General features: G+C 50.8%; 2 protein-coding genes across 9 annotated transcripts in view; one reads left to right on the plus strand and one right to left on the minus strand.

Annotated features, from left to right (window-relative positions):
• LOC105190855 (mucin-5AC) overlaps positions 1-7,608 on the plus strand; it is a 196,865-nt gene extending 189,257 nt beyond the window's left edge. Inside the window, exons 7-15 of the mRNA XM_025297970.1 lie at positions 40-357; positions 494-563; positions 1,147-1,323; positions 1,414-1,646; positions 2,004-3,947; positions 4,140-4,262; positions 4,353-4,519; positions 4,830-5,044; positions 5,161-7,608. Coding sequence (XP_025153755.1) covers positions 40-357; positions 494-563; positions 1,147-1,323; positions 1,414-1,646; positions 2,004-3,947; positions 4,140-4,262; positions 4,353-4,519; positions 4,830-5,044; positions 5,161-5,582 — 3,669 coding nt within the window. The 3' untranslated portion in view covers positions 5,583-7,608. The remainder of the gene's footprint in view (positions 1-39; positions 358-493; positions 564-1,146; positions 1,324-1,413; positions 1,647-2,003; positions 3,948-4,139; positions 4,263-4,352; positions 4,520-4,829; positions 5,045-5,160) is intronic.
• A 2,649-nt stretch (positions 7,609-10,257) lies between these two features.
• Positions 10,258-14,422, minus strand: part of dlg1 (MAGUK family member discs large 1) — a 284,519-nt gene continuing 280,354 nt past the window's right edge. For all 8 annotated transcript variants that reach the window (XM_025297971.1, XM_011153800.2, XM_011153806.2 and 5 more), the window contains 4 exons: positions 14,175-14,347; positions 13,967-14,076; positions 13,774-13,865; positions 10,258-13,550 (listed from right to left, as the gene is read on the minus strand). In XM_025297971.1, the coding sequence (XP_025153756.1) occupies positions 13,441-13,550; positions 13,774-13,865; positions 13,967-14,076; positions 14,175-14,347 (485 nt within the window). In that variant the 3' untranslated portion in view covers positions 10,258-13,440. The remainder of the gene's footprint in view (positions 13,551-13,773; positions 13,866-13,966; positions 14,077-14,174; positions 14,348-14,422) is intronic.

Genomic DNA, 14,422 nt, shown 5'->3' on the forward strand with positions numbered 1-14,422 from the left:
CCAGATATCCACGATGATCCACGAAATTCCCCCTCCCAGGTCGTCGCGCCGGTCGAGCCGAAAAGCAACATCGGCCGGCACAACCTGTCGCCATTCACGGCTGCGAATCTACTGGAGCGTAACAGCAACACGCCGCCGCATTACAAGTTTCACATGCCGCGGGCGGTAGACTCGATCACGCAGGAGGCGGCGCCCCGCAGCCTGTACAGCTCGCGCCTCAACACGTCCGCCACGTTACCAGGCAAGGAGGCCCTCCTGGGACCTCGCGGCGCCGACAATCAGATCCATCGCGACAAGGACGACGGTCTCGCCGCCATCTTGGCCGCGAAGATCAGGACGAAGGCGGAATTGAAGCAAGTGCGTGTGCCTCTTTGTTGCCCTTGCCTGTCGATTAGCCGCGGCTCGCGGCGCGCGGCGTCGCGATTACTCACCTTGCGATCTCATGATTTTACCTTTCTGCTTCTGCTTCTGCACTCTCTCTCTCTCTCTCTAGGTCGGGACCGGCCACTTCGCGACAAAGGCACCGTTCTTACCGCCTCAGGACGCGTCGCCGACGGCGAAAGGTAATCAGACAGATTCGTAGGGTAGGGAACGCCAGTAGGATTATCAGCGGCCATTTTCAGTCACTCTCTGAATTTCTTCGAGCGAAATCGCACTCGGAGCGACCGTGAAAATCGACTCAAGCTCGGGGAGAGTAGTGAGAGAACGAGACTGGGTTCACACTGAAACGTGGAGCGGAGTTTTCATCGAGGCTGAATGTCGGAATAAATTTGGCCCCGTGACGATGGAGTACTGCGTCACACAGACACGCCGTTCGATTAGACGCGAAGATATCCGCTCGACGCTTCAGGGTTGTCGCACAGAGCGAAAGCATTCGCATGAGAGGAGGGGAGCTCAGCCGAATTCGAGCGCCTCTGCCTTCCGAGTGGGATTTCGAAGCTCGAAGAAACATGGACGGTGAGACGTTATAGTAGGGGCATGTTCGTCGCGCTCGGCGATCAGCATCGCGACTCGCTCGACTGCGACGATCGCGCGTGCGCGCACGCACGCGCGCTTCCCGTTCGGCCGCGTCGCTTGCACTCGATCGCGATCACAGGAGACTCGGCGACTTCGAGCCGCGCGTAATCTCGTTTATATTGCACGTAGCGACCGATAGCGCGGCCTCGACGTCGACGCCGCAGTCTGGCTCGTCCGCGGGCAGCCCGCCGAAATTAACGCGCGAGAAGACCACCTGCCTACCGCCCAGAAGACGCCTGTTCTCGAGGACCGAAGACGACAACATGCCGGTCGCGGCGACGGTGCCCGTCGCGGCGGCCGTGGCGGCGACCACGACGACGACGGCGGCGGTGGCGGCGGCGGCGGCGGCGGCGGCGGCGGCGGCGGCGGCGGCGGCGACGGCGGTCACGGGCGGCACGGTGGCGTCCGCGGTGCCGGCCAGGGCGAGCGGCTGCAGGAGCTCCTCCGAGACGTCGGTCTTTGACTTCCGCGAGAGCGACTCGGAGGGCGAGATGCCGGTACTCGAGCGGCAGACCCTGGAGGAGATGAGGAGGGACAGGAAACAGCTGTCGAAGGTGCAGCCGCCGGTTCCCCTGAACGACGCCGTCTGTATGAGCACCTCGACGGACCTGGTGAAGATCGAGCTCAAGGTATGTCGGACGGCAAGCCCAAAGAGACAGGCCACAATTAAAAGTCTCGGCGAAGCTGCAAGTCGCAATGGCGGTCACTTTTCGCGCTACGTTGGCTAAATCTCAGAGAGATGTCGTGTAAGATCGTCAGTCATTGTGCCTGATAAAATTTCAAGCGGAAAGAGAAAATTCTCCGAAATAGATAAATAAGATAAAATACACTTTTCTCTGAGATTAGCAACTTTTTGCCTATAGCGTCGCGGGAAATTTGACACATTGACGACGAATTTCACGTTGTAGCTAATAATTAATTGCTCCGGTGATGGAGGATAGCTGAGGTAACAGCGCGATCATCGGGCGTGTTTTGATTATTCGCAGGAGAACGATAAGATCAACGAGGTCGATCCGTTCTGGACAAATACCTGTGATAAGTTTATGGAGCAATTGCGTGAGAGGGAGACGAGGCAGCGAACACGTTTGCACGTCGGCGGTGGCGCGTCGTCGAAACACGAAGACGCGGCCGTTGAGAGCGACCGGGATTCCGACACCAACGCGCCGTCGCAAGCTCAGATTTGCCCCGGGAACATCAAGAAGGAGCCATCCTTCGGGAACCTGAGCGTTGAGGCCAAGGATGATGAGCCGCCAGAAGGGAAACTCAAGGAAGACGGAGACGCGGTCTTCAAGGTCAAGACCGAGGCCGTGGAGGCCGCCGAGCTGAGCAAGGACGACGACAAGCACTCGAGCGACGATTCGGACGAAGTGCCGTTGATTAAGAGAGCGACGAGGCACAAGGCGATCAAGAAGGAGGACAGCGACGGCGACGAGGAGGTGATATGCAGGAAGAGGCGGGTTCGCCGTGGCAGCAGGATCAAACTCGTCTCGTCCAGCGGCAGCGATTCCTCGAGCGAAGACAGCGACGGCAGCACCGAGTTCGGTCGCGGCTCTTCCGTGGCCGACAGGCTGCGCGCCAGGAAACGCTCGATGAACACCTGCGAGGGCGAAGGGATGAAGCTTCGTTCGAGGGACACGACTCCGCACAAGATGAACAATCCGGAGAAGGAGCCCAAGTTGTCTCCACCCAAAGGCGGCCCCTCCCAAAAGCGAAAGCCGAAGCCGTTGTTCGGCGACGGCAGCGATTTTCGACCCGGTTGGGAGGAGGAGGTCTACGTATATAAGAAATCCTTGAGGATGCCCACTAGGTTGATCACGGTGTCGAAACCGTCGCGTTTCCATCGGCTGTCCACGTCGCTGCCCGACTTGGACCCCGGCTCGCCGGCGTTGTCCGTCTCGATGGACAGCTCGGACTTTTTCCCGAGTCGTAAGAAGCTGATAGACAGCGACATAGAGTCCGACTACAGCTTCAGCATCGCCGGTATCGGCGGTAAGATCGACGACGAGGAGGCCACTTCGTCCACGACCGTTTCGTGTCCATCGAAAGCAATGAAGCACTCCCGCTGCCCGGAGAACAGTTCCATCGTTGACGTTCTTGCGCAGAAGGTCGGCAGCGACAAGATCGATTCCAAGAGGAAACTCAGCCCGAAAGGCAGCAAGGTCTTCAACAAGAGCAGTAACGAGCCCGAGCTCTTACCAACACCCAGTTTCACGCCACTGCTGTCGTCCGAGACGTCATCTAAGAGCTCGAGGAACAAGAATCCCTTGAAGAACAACAGGTCCTCGCTCAGGGTGACGGATTCCAACCTGCTCGGCTACTTCCGCAAAGAGACGGTCAACAACTTCCGCGACGCGTTCAAGAACAATCATACGTTGCCCAACGAGTTCTCCACTTTGGTGCTGAAAAGCAGAACGAGGACCGAGACCAAGGTCCTGAAGAAGGAGGCGACGATCCGCGAGGTCTTCGGCGAGGACAGACCAGCTTCGGCGCCGCCGATGCAGAACCGCGACGACACTTCCCAAGACGACGACTCGCAAAACGAGACGCTAGAAAGCACACTGAGCAAGGCGCGCACGTTAAAGCAGAGACTAGTCTCCCGCCTGAAGAACAGCAGTATTCAACGAAGTCGCAAGGTCAATAAGGTGATCGTCGAGAGGCAGAATGACTTGCTCAAGTCGATCGCGAACAAGACCCTGCGTCGCATCAAGACCGAGTTGGAGGAGGAGGAGACGGTACAAGAGGAGACGAACGACGCCAGGGAGGAGGAGAATAACGAGTTGGACGACGACAAGAACGACCCCGAGGCTCCCGGCAAAAAGAGACTGAAGCTTCGCACGAGCCGACGCAAATTCCGCTCCGGATTCGACTACATCCGCAAGAAGAAGAAGCCGATGAAGAGGGACGAGACCTTGCCGAAGGAGAAGAAGAGGGTACGTATACGACGGCTGATTCCTCCGACACGACTCTGTTCTCCTCCATCTTGAGGTCTCTCGCGGACGTTTAGTCCGCTTTCGCGACTTTCGTTCGTTAACTCGACTTTCGAATCTTGACGAAGACCAATTCATCATCAATTTTCGTTCGTAAGAACGCTTGACAAACAAACGCGACGCTTCGTCTTACAGCAAGTACTGTCGAGGCCCAATCCAGAGTGCGTGGGCGACATCCAGTCGGAAATCAGGACATGGGTTATCAAGAAGGGAGTCGGCGAGACGATCTTGCACCGTGCCGCCAGACTGGGTTACACGGTGAGATAACAGTCGCGTAACAGCGACTTGAGTAACAACGCCGACCAGCGATTCGATCTCTAATCCGCTCGTCTTCTTTCCTCGTCATAGGACGTGGCCGCTTATTGCCTGGAAAAGCTGAACAACATACCAAGCCCCAAAGACAACGCTGGGTATACTCCGCTCCACGAGGCGTGCTCCAAAGGTCACCTGGAGATCGCGAAACTCTTGCTGGCTTACGGTGCAAACGTCAGCGAAAGCGCCAACGGCGGTATCAGGTAACGTTCGTCAACTCGTCGATTCCCGCGATCGCGATTGTTAGAATGGACCTGTTATCCGCTTGGACACGCCAGACAGTCCTCTGTTAAAAAGTCTTCTGGTAAAAAATTCCTCAAGGTTTTTGTATCGCAGTGTGTTTACAGTGTATCCGTCATCGTCATCATTTCCAATCATTCTTGTTGAAACGAAAATTTGAACAAAGATCGACAAAGGTGTCTGTCGGCGTCCAGACGGATAATGCGTGACGAATAGTCAGTCGATCATCTCGACAAAAAGCAAGCAGCAAATATATCTTCTTCGCATTGCCAGGCCATTGCACGAGGCGGCGGAGAACGGTGTCACTGAGCTCGTACGGTTGCTATTGTCCTACGGTGCTGATCCACTATTAGCTACTTACTCCGGACAAACGCCGATGATGTTGGCCGTTGACACCGAGGCTCACGCTATTCTTGAGCAGCACTTGGATGACGTTCAAGGTCGCGCCACCGTCCCATGGTCGTTCTCCGCTACAAATATTGGTGTCGGTACGTGCGTGACGGCGCGAGTTTTCTTCTATTTACTTGGCACGAGAGCCTCGATAGAAATCGTGACAAGTATCCCAGAGACTTTTCGTTAATTCTTGGCCGATTTGTATTCGCAGATTCAGAGGAGACGGGCTGCAACCCGCTCGATGAAGTCCCGTTGGGCAGTCCCGAGTCGAGCTTGGACGACGTCGAGATGGAAGTGAGCGACATCAATCTACCCGCCCTGTTCACCCTGAAGAACGACTCGGAAAAGTGGGTGTTGCTTCACGACCTTATGGCGATCTTGAAAGTGAAGAGCCGCGACGCCCTCCTGCGTCAGATCAATCCGAAGGCCCATTCTGGGCCGCCGGCGGTCGCCCATCGCGAGGTTATGCGCGAGCTGAAACTGCCGGACTTTCTGGAGCAGACGCGCTGCTGCCACTTGCTGAGCGGCGGCGAGAAGATCAACGTGCGTGGCTCCAAGGTTACGCTCATCAAGTACAACGACAAGGTCAAGTCCCTACTGAACGTGGAGAAACTGCTGATTAGTCTCAGGTGACAGGAGGCGTCTCTGGGGCGATCGTCTGCTCAAGCGAGACCGTCGACCTCGATTCTTCCGGTCAAGGAGCACCATAAGAAAAGCGATGGCAGGAGCAGTGCCGCCGCTGTGAAGCGCGAACGCCAGCCAGTTTTCCGGCAACGGAAGCGATAGGAGGAGACACGCGATGAAAACCCGGCTGATCGATCGATCGATGATGATGATTCGTGAGATGCAACGTCGTGGGCATCGCCATTCGGTGCTGGAGATCGAGTTGAGGAGGAGAACAAGTTCCTGTTACGCGCCGAGAGAATTCGGACGGCCGACTAGCGCGTTCTGCTCATCGGCGACAACGGATCGTCCCGGAAGAGAGAGAGAGAGAGACATCTGACGCAACGCTGAAGCCGGCGCTTGCACTTGCGTGTCTACAGACATTCTCCGGCGTTCCTCTCGGTCCGCTTCGAAGGTAAAACCGGCGGCTTGATCGGTATCGACGATCGATCCTCTCCTCGCGAGATCTTGTCTTGTAGTGCACGAATATGAGGTCTGACCGATGATAAGAGACGCGTACAATCGGTTCCGTTCCTTCGCGCTCGAGAGCGTCGAATTACGAGTCCGTCGATTCTCCGTCACGCGCGCTCCGGTTATCTCTGACGCGTGTGTGATGGCACTTTGAGAAACTTCGAAGCTCGTACCGGTGCAAATGTAGTTTTTAACGAAACGATTGTCTACCTGACGCGCAGCTAAGAGTGAGGACAATGGGAAAATAGCTACCTGTGACATTATATAGCAGTATTTAATTCGGATACACGCGCGTGCATCCATAGAACGATGATATTTTATTAATTCTCTTAAGGACTGATTAATTAATATCAGAAACGTTTGTTAACGTGTGACGCTTTTTAGGCGAAGAGAAAAAAAGAGGGAAGTATCGTTTATGAGGCGCAACGACATGGGAAGCAAAAGAAAGACCTCTCGACCAGAGAGCTGTGAGAAAGAGTGCAAGAGACAGAGAGAGAGAGAGAGAGAGAGAGAGAGAGAGAGAGAGAACGAGAGAGTTTTTCTCGAGCGTCGTCGAGTCTCGGAATGGTAACAACGTTAGTAGTAATTAATGAATTAGCCTGGGAGAAAAGCGCGGCCGTCGTATCGGATATATTTTTATCTCGCACGTGGCTCCGCGCGAGGTCTCTCCCTTTTTTTAAATCTTTTCCTTTAGGGAGAATCGTCCCGAGAAGACTCGTGGAACTGGAATGCGCATAGCAGCGCATTTCATATGACGCTCCGTGTGTATGTGTGTGAGAAGATGCTTATGCGTGCGTATACGAGTGTGGTGAGTGATGCGGTATGCGCGCGTATTATAGCGTAGTTTTCCTCTTTGAACTCTATTACGGAACGCATCGTTACATTTAGAATACAAGGATGAGCGTTTAGGAGACAGCGTGACATCGAAATTGCTGATCATGTTACCACGATTTTTAGTCTTACATTTCCGTTTTCTCCTGCCTGCCGTTTTTTACTCGAGGGAGTCGAATGTTGTATTTATGAAGTTCACCAATCGCGTTTCATTCATCATTGGACACATGCTGTAGGTGCTCTCGCGCGAAAGTGATTTAGGTTTCAATCCGTTGAGTCCGGAATTACTATTTCGCTCGTTTTAGAAGGTACTAGTAAGCACTAGTAAGCACTAGTATTAACACTGTTATTTGTTGACGAGTGGAAAGGTGTCTAATCTATCTCTCGACGAAGAAGATCGGCTCACACATGAGAACGTCGACTCTTGGTTCGAGAGAAGGAGCTACCCGTATACTGTAGTTTCCGGAATAGCGGTCAATTTGAATTCGAATAAAAGGGATGGACTCGGCGAACGTCGATAGCTCAATTCTAACGAAATGGGAAGTGCAATTCACTTGAAATGAGTTTTCTTGTTTCTCCTTTCTTTTTTTGTTGATTGTCTATGTGAATCGATCGATGTTCTTAGGAATTATAGAGAGAAAGAGAGTATGTGTGTGTGTGTGTGTGTGTGTGTGTGTGTGTGTGAGTGTGAGTGTGAGTGTGAGATAGAGAGAGAGAGAGAGAGAGAGAGAGAGAGAGAGAGAGAGAGAGAGAGAGAGAGAGAAATGTACGAAATTATATTATTACGAAGGGTAATAATAATTCGGCTGAACACCGTCGAACAATGCTCACTGTGCAATAAAATGTAACTATTTTATATTTTATCGTCGAGTTACTTCTGTTTTGTGTGATGAAACGGAGCAATGTGTTAACGCGTCTTATCGGTGATCAGAAACTCACTGACGAGGTAATCTCCGAGATTAGGAAAAATTTCTTGTACCACGTGGGGCGAATGACGCAAGGATATCACAACGCGATCGAGGATAACGAACGTGCGATGAAATACAACGCGAGTTGCGCGAGAAAGTTCAAATTAAAGATATTTAATAGGCGCGCGTATTTTTATTCTGTATTTACACATGCGAGTCGGCGAGATAAATCATGAAGGAGGGGGGGAGTAGAAAGAGAGAGAAAAAGAGAGAACAGTGAATTTCTATCACCGAGACGACGTCGTGTGTTCGATCGAAGCAATCTAGGATGATAAATTTTAGCGGAAAGTGAGGAGAGCTATTTTAAATGTTGACAGAGTGAGTTCGTCGATAGTACTTATCGTCGTGCCGCAACGTCCCTTGTACATCGATCTTTTCGTGTGCATATGGACATTACGGGACGGGGTATAAAGAGAGAGAGAGAGAGAGAGAGAGAGAGAGAGAGAGAGAGAGAGAGAGAGAGAGAGAGAGAAATAAGAACGGAAGAAAAGAAAGAAAGAAACAAAGCGTGTGGAAGGCTCGATTCGCAATGCTTGGGAATAACGCGTTTAATTTTGGCGCCGTGCACAGAGGTTTCACTCCTTATAATCAGTCTCAGGGAAAAATCCACGTGTATTCTGAAAATAATAAAAGAAGAAAAAAAAAAGAAAACTGACGGTGTACCGTACGACGGACGACGTATGCGTATGTGTTATGCGTATGCGAGCGACGCGTATCAGTATGCATGTATGTATGTGTGTGTACAGTAGTTAGTTAAAGAGAAGCAGAACCGTTCGCTATGATTAGGATTAATTAATATCTGATAGACAATGATATTAATTAATGTTAATTGATGTCGATTCTCGTGACGTACGTGTGTGTACGTGCGAGAAACGTTTTTAATTTTATTTATCTGACGAGTACACGCGCGAGAGAACAGAGACGTATGCGAGCGCGCGCGCACGTTTACTACCGATTGTACATACCGACCTATTTTCAGTAAAGAAAAAAAAAAAAGAAACGGAAGAAAAAAGAAAAAAGAACCGTGAACGAAATAGAAGATAGAACAGAGCGAAACGAATAGGAGGATTAATTTTCCCATTCTCTCTCCCCCCTTCTTTTTCTCCGCTCTGTGCGTTCGCTCGCAATTTCCGTACGGTAATCTTCTCCTCTCGGAGCCGTCGAAGGACGCGGGGGAGAGAACGGTAGGAAGGAAATCGAGGTGTACGTATTGTATATGTATCTTTTACCCTAAATAGAGACGCGACACGTAAGATGTAATAAGTAGAACCGCGGTACTTGTTCATATTAGCGTATACTGTTCGTGTAATGTAAATCCATTAACCGACCTCGAAGTAGTCGCACACTGTATAATACTATTACTATCACACACTCTACCGCGATCATCGCTACCTACTTTTACCGCTGCTACCACTACTATTACCGTTAACTATTACCACCTTCGACTACCCGCTTTTTTATTATACGATATACATAATAGTTAGAGATGAATGTACATTTTCTTAGTTATGTAATGTTCACACATCGCCCCCTCCCCTTCCCCACGACTCGTCCCCCCGCCCCTCTTGTAATTTATATATTCAAGAAACGTCTTTAAATGTGTTAATGCTGCTGCTTTGCGGATAAAGAAATTATATATAAATATATATATATAAAAAAATATATATATATAAAAAGATGAACAAATATAAATATAAGTAAATATATATATATATATTTTATTTCAGAGATTTAGTTCGAAACGACGTTGATGCTGATGAACAAATTAGAGTCTTACTGTGATTCGTGTAAAGAGGAATAATTAATGAAGGCAAACTATCGTTATTATTGTCATCGCCCATAGTCGTTATAAGTGAAGTCGCGACGAACCCGACGAATGATTTTCGTAACGAGAAAAGAACAGACTTGTGATTTTCCTTTCGCTAATAACAATTACGAGTTATCCGTTCGATGTAATAAAAACAAATATTTTTACCGAAACTCTTATTCCTCTCCCCGTCAATTTCAGCTATTACCTCTGTTTTCTCCTTTCTCTCTCTCTCTCTCTCTCTCTCTTTCTCTCTCTCTCGAAATGTCGATAAAATTATTCTGTCTTCAGACGGAATCGTGCTCATTCGCTCTCGCTAATTGATTTATTCGTTAACGGAATATCGCGTTAGAAGCACTTTGCGAAATTAAATTCAGCTCAAACTCTTGATTAGCGTCAAGAATCTCTCTGGCTGCCACCGAATTAACTTTTACGCTGCTGTACCGTCACTAATACGTATCGTGTGTATCTCCATCGAGAGATTTTTATATGTTTCGCAGAATAAGAGGGAATTGTACACGACACACACATTTATACACATACACACACACACACACCACCGACGGTAATTAAAATTGGTAAAACGTTTATTAACTATTTAAAAACGATGAAACAAGGTGAACATGAGATTTTGACAATTCAATAAGTAATATTATTAAATAGACTATAGAGGTGTATAATAGGTATCTGCGATAATTATTCTCTTTTATACGGTCTTTTACATCGAGATAGACGTCTTTCAACTCGGCGAAGCCAGGCCCTCCGTCCTTCAGGCACAAGCTGAAGCTCGTCTCGCTTCTTCGTACCTCTCGTCACACTTGTCTTGTTTCATCTCGCAGTCGCGCGCTTAATAATAATTCTAGGACTCGCGGTAGGAAAAAATAGCTCGAAAGCGTACCGTCCGCGCGAGATTATCGTTCGTTCCCTGCGTAAACATTACTACGAAATAAGGGGGGCGGGAAGGGGAGGGGAAAAAAGAAACGTTCGGCTCTATTCCAGATTAGAAGCGATCATCGCGCGTCGTCGAGGCCTCGCGACCCGTTTCGTTCGCGCTTTCGGGCTTCACCATTATTCTTGCCGTCATTAGCGTTATCACTACCTCAGCGTCGTTATCCTCACCGTTATCATCATAGTCATTATCAGCATCGTAATCATCAACATCAGTATCATCATTTCCGTGGCCGCGACTAACGTTACCGTGTCACGACGGCTATACATGCAGAGATACAACTATATTACAATTAAATCGCCGCAATGACACCGTGTGGCAATTCGACTTTCCTGCTCGCGTTTCCACCAGGGGGGTAGGGGAAGGGTTTCTCTATCGTCATACATTTGCGCGATTAATGCTATACGAAAACGGAAGGAGCAAGCGGACAAAGTGCCGCGGCGACGAAGCGATGCACGCACGCGTGCGTGCGCGCGCGTTCTCGTGGCCCCGTGAACGAATGAAAGCTAAAAGCGGAGTGAAGGGAGGCGGCGGCAGCGGCGACGGTATCCTTACGTAATCGAGAGTCGCCGCTCGGGTTAGCGAATTACCGGGTGAAAAAACGTCAAGAGTTCGCGCTCTCATTGTACGGCGAAACGGCACCGGATCCGCAAATGGAATCCCGATCGAGTCTGTGTTTTTCTTTTCTTCCTTCCTTTCTCCCTTTTCCTCTCTCTCTCTCTCTCTCTCTCTCTCTCTCTCTCTCTCTCTCTCTCTCTCTCTCTGTATCTCTTGCGAGCGCAAGAGTCTTCGTCCGTTTGCGCCTTACGTGATTCTCCTTCGACCGTCGTAAGTACATCGTATCGAGCGTTGGTTTCCCGTCCTCTTCCTCTCTTTCCTTCTCTCTCCCTCTCTCGTTCAGCAACCAGTCGCACCGGTTCCGCCAAAGATACACCCGAGCCGGACCGCGACGTCTCATCGACGCGGGCCACCGAGATCTCCGGTGTTGGGCGCTGCGCGTCGAGACACGGGGCGGCATGAACAAGTCGCTTTTTCGTGTCTCAACGCGCAGCGCGTGTATAGCATGCGAATACCTGAGCGTAAACTCTACACCGTCGCGCGCCGGAGATCTCTCCCCCGTGACAATTGTCGTCATTGTCGTCATCGGCTCGGCGCACCGGGCGCGCGCGTCTTCCTCTCGCCGGGCTCTCTCCTTCTCTTACCTCTCGCTTCTCCCTACGGCCCGTCTCGACACACACACACACGCGAAAATTTATGTGTATTTACAATAATATATACCTACTATCGTAGCAATAATTTAGTAGTGATATTTAAATTACAATAATGTTTTCTTTCTGTTCCTTTTCTCTTTCTCTCTTCCCTGTTTCTCTCTGTCCTTCTCTCTCTCTCTCTCTCTCTCTCTCTCTCTCTCTCTCTCTCTCTCTCTCTCTCTCTCTCTCTCTCTCTCGTGCACGTTCTCCTACCTGCCTTGTCCGTCGCGCGTCTCACCTCCACGCAAATATAATGTTGCACATAACCCAGTTACTGGCTTAGTCATCTAGCTGTACAAAACATTATATACCGCTATGTGTCTAACATCTAAAGATTTGTCCCGTGAGGTTTCTCTCTTCTCTTTTTTTCTGCTTTTTTATTTTGCGTGTGTTTCTTTGACTCGTGAGGTTCGTCTGCGGCGAGCACAACGTCGCTCCGCGCGCTGGGACTACTGCTCTGATCATCCGCGCGCGCTCCTCTCTATAGTCGTGTGTTGTACCGTTTAGTGTTCCTCTCTTTCTCCTCTTTCTCCTGCGTGCTCAGCTCTTCCCGCCACGACGTTCGCGTCGCAGCGACGTTGACTGCGCTTGTTAAGTACATTAAAAAATACCGAGCGCGACCGAGCAAGTGGACGCTTGGCGCGGTCAAACGGCTCGACCGAGCTCTCTCCTCCGACTTGGGGAGGCTACTGCGACTTGGCCGCGCTATAATTCGGTCTTCGGCCTGCCCGGGTCAGTCGGGCTTGTCTCGAGGAACGAGGCGGCGAACCGGTGGCCGTTGCGCGACGAGTCGCCGAGGAAGTCGCGCGCTCTCTTTCCTTCTCTCTCTCTCTCTCTCTCTCTCTCTCTCTCTCTCTCTCTCTCTCTCTCTCTCTCTTTCTCTGTCATGCGCGCGTGCACGCGCGAACGCACAGAGCGCCGCCACCGGTTCGCGTGAGGTTTAATCTTTCTTCTTCTTCTGCCTTTGTATTCGCTCTAATTAAAATTAAGGACGATCACACACGAACAATCGACGATCATGCGATACGAATTTACGAATTTCTCTCCGCGCCCGTCGCGTCGTCTCGGGATCAAGCTCAACGTGAGCGCGCGCGGGCGCAACCCCTCCCTCCCGCATTCCCCTCGCGGCGATCTTCCTAGCGGGGAGGAGTGTGAATGACGCGTCCTGACCGACTTAGAATTATATCGATTTTCGCGCGGAGGCTGGGGCAAGGAAAAAGGCGTGATTGAGGGAGGTGAGGGAAGGATTGGTCGGTCATGTTGGTTGTCGTGTGGCCCGCGTATTAAATATTAAGTAATCTTTCGGCTCGAATCCCTCGCGACGGTCCGCGTCGCGTCGCGTGTCTCAAGTGGGGAACCTTGTGCTACATTGCGTAGGCGATCGAAGAGACACGGTTGGGTGCGGGAGGAGTGGGTGGGAGGGAGGAAGGGACGAGGGACGGGGAAAGGCGTTGGAGCGTTACTTAATTGTATTTATCGTGAGTAATTAAGCTTGACGCCTCGGCGGCAGGGTCCAAGCGTTGGGCCCATGCTGAGCGTGGGGGGCAGGACGTCACAGTTGCTGGTCCCTGCAGGGCACCCAGATGTTCGGTCCTGACTGTTCGGAGATGACCTCTTTCACTTTTATGTAGATCTCCTCGGGGGTGTCACCTTGGACGACGGCTGCGAACAGAGTACGGGGGGTATCATTTGATTGCGCGACGGCAATAATACCGCGGTTATCAGGCACGGTTGTCGTGTTCTCTTTGTATTCTCTCTTTGTATCTCCGTCGAGCCATGTCACGCTGTCCGGAATGCTGCGTGGTCGCGACACTTCGAAGTGAAGTGCGCTTTGGCCGAAATGCCGTTGGCGTACAAACACAGATATGTGCTCTGTCGAACTCACCAGTAAAGTATTCACCAAATTCTTGTTCCATCTTCAGAGCGCGTTCGTACGTTTTCTTCGCCTGATCCTCTGTCATTCTCTTGTTCATCTCCCTGTGCAGCGAAGGAAACAAAGATTTCGACATAGGAACATAGAACGACGGTAACGACGAAATCGCAACATCAGATCAAAGACCGATCATCGTGCAACTCACATGACTGATTCCACTGATTTCGGCTTGATGAAGATGGCAATGGGATAGAGTTGCGCTACTTGTAACCTCTTGATAGCATTTCCACTCACATCAAGAATACAGTGCTTGCCCTGAAGGGAGAGATCGCAAAGTTGTCATTATTTCACGTCGACCGGTACACACGTTACATGCCGTTAAAAAGCTATGGACTCGTCGAGGCCACACGTACCTTCTCGGCGACTTCTCGCACGGACGCAACGGAGGTTCCGTAAAGATTGTCGTTATACTGTCCGGCCTCTATGAACAAATGATTCTGTATGTCTCTCTCCATCTGCTCCCTAGACGCCACGAAGTGGTAATCCCGTCCGTCTACCTCGTACTCCCTTTTACACCTCGTCGTGTCTGCGGAAAAGACGCGCAAGTTTCGCTTAGACACACACTTGATCCATACCGTCACCGAGCGACGATCGTCGCGAA

Source organism: Harpegnathos saltator, unplaced genomic scaffold, assembly GCF_003227715.2.
Source record: "Harpegnathos saltator strain DR-91 unplaced genomic scaffold, Hsal_v8.6 scaffold20, whole genome shotgun sequence".
Lineage (NCBI taxonomy): Eukaryota > Metazoa > Arthropoda > Insecta > Hymenoptera > Formicidae > Harpegnathos > Harpegnathos saltator.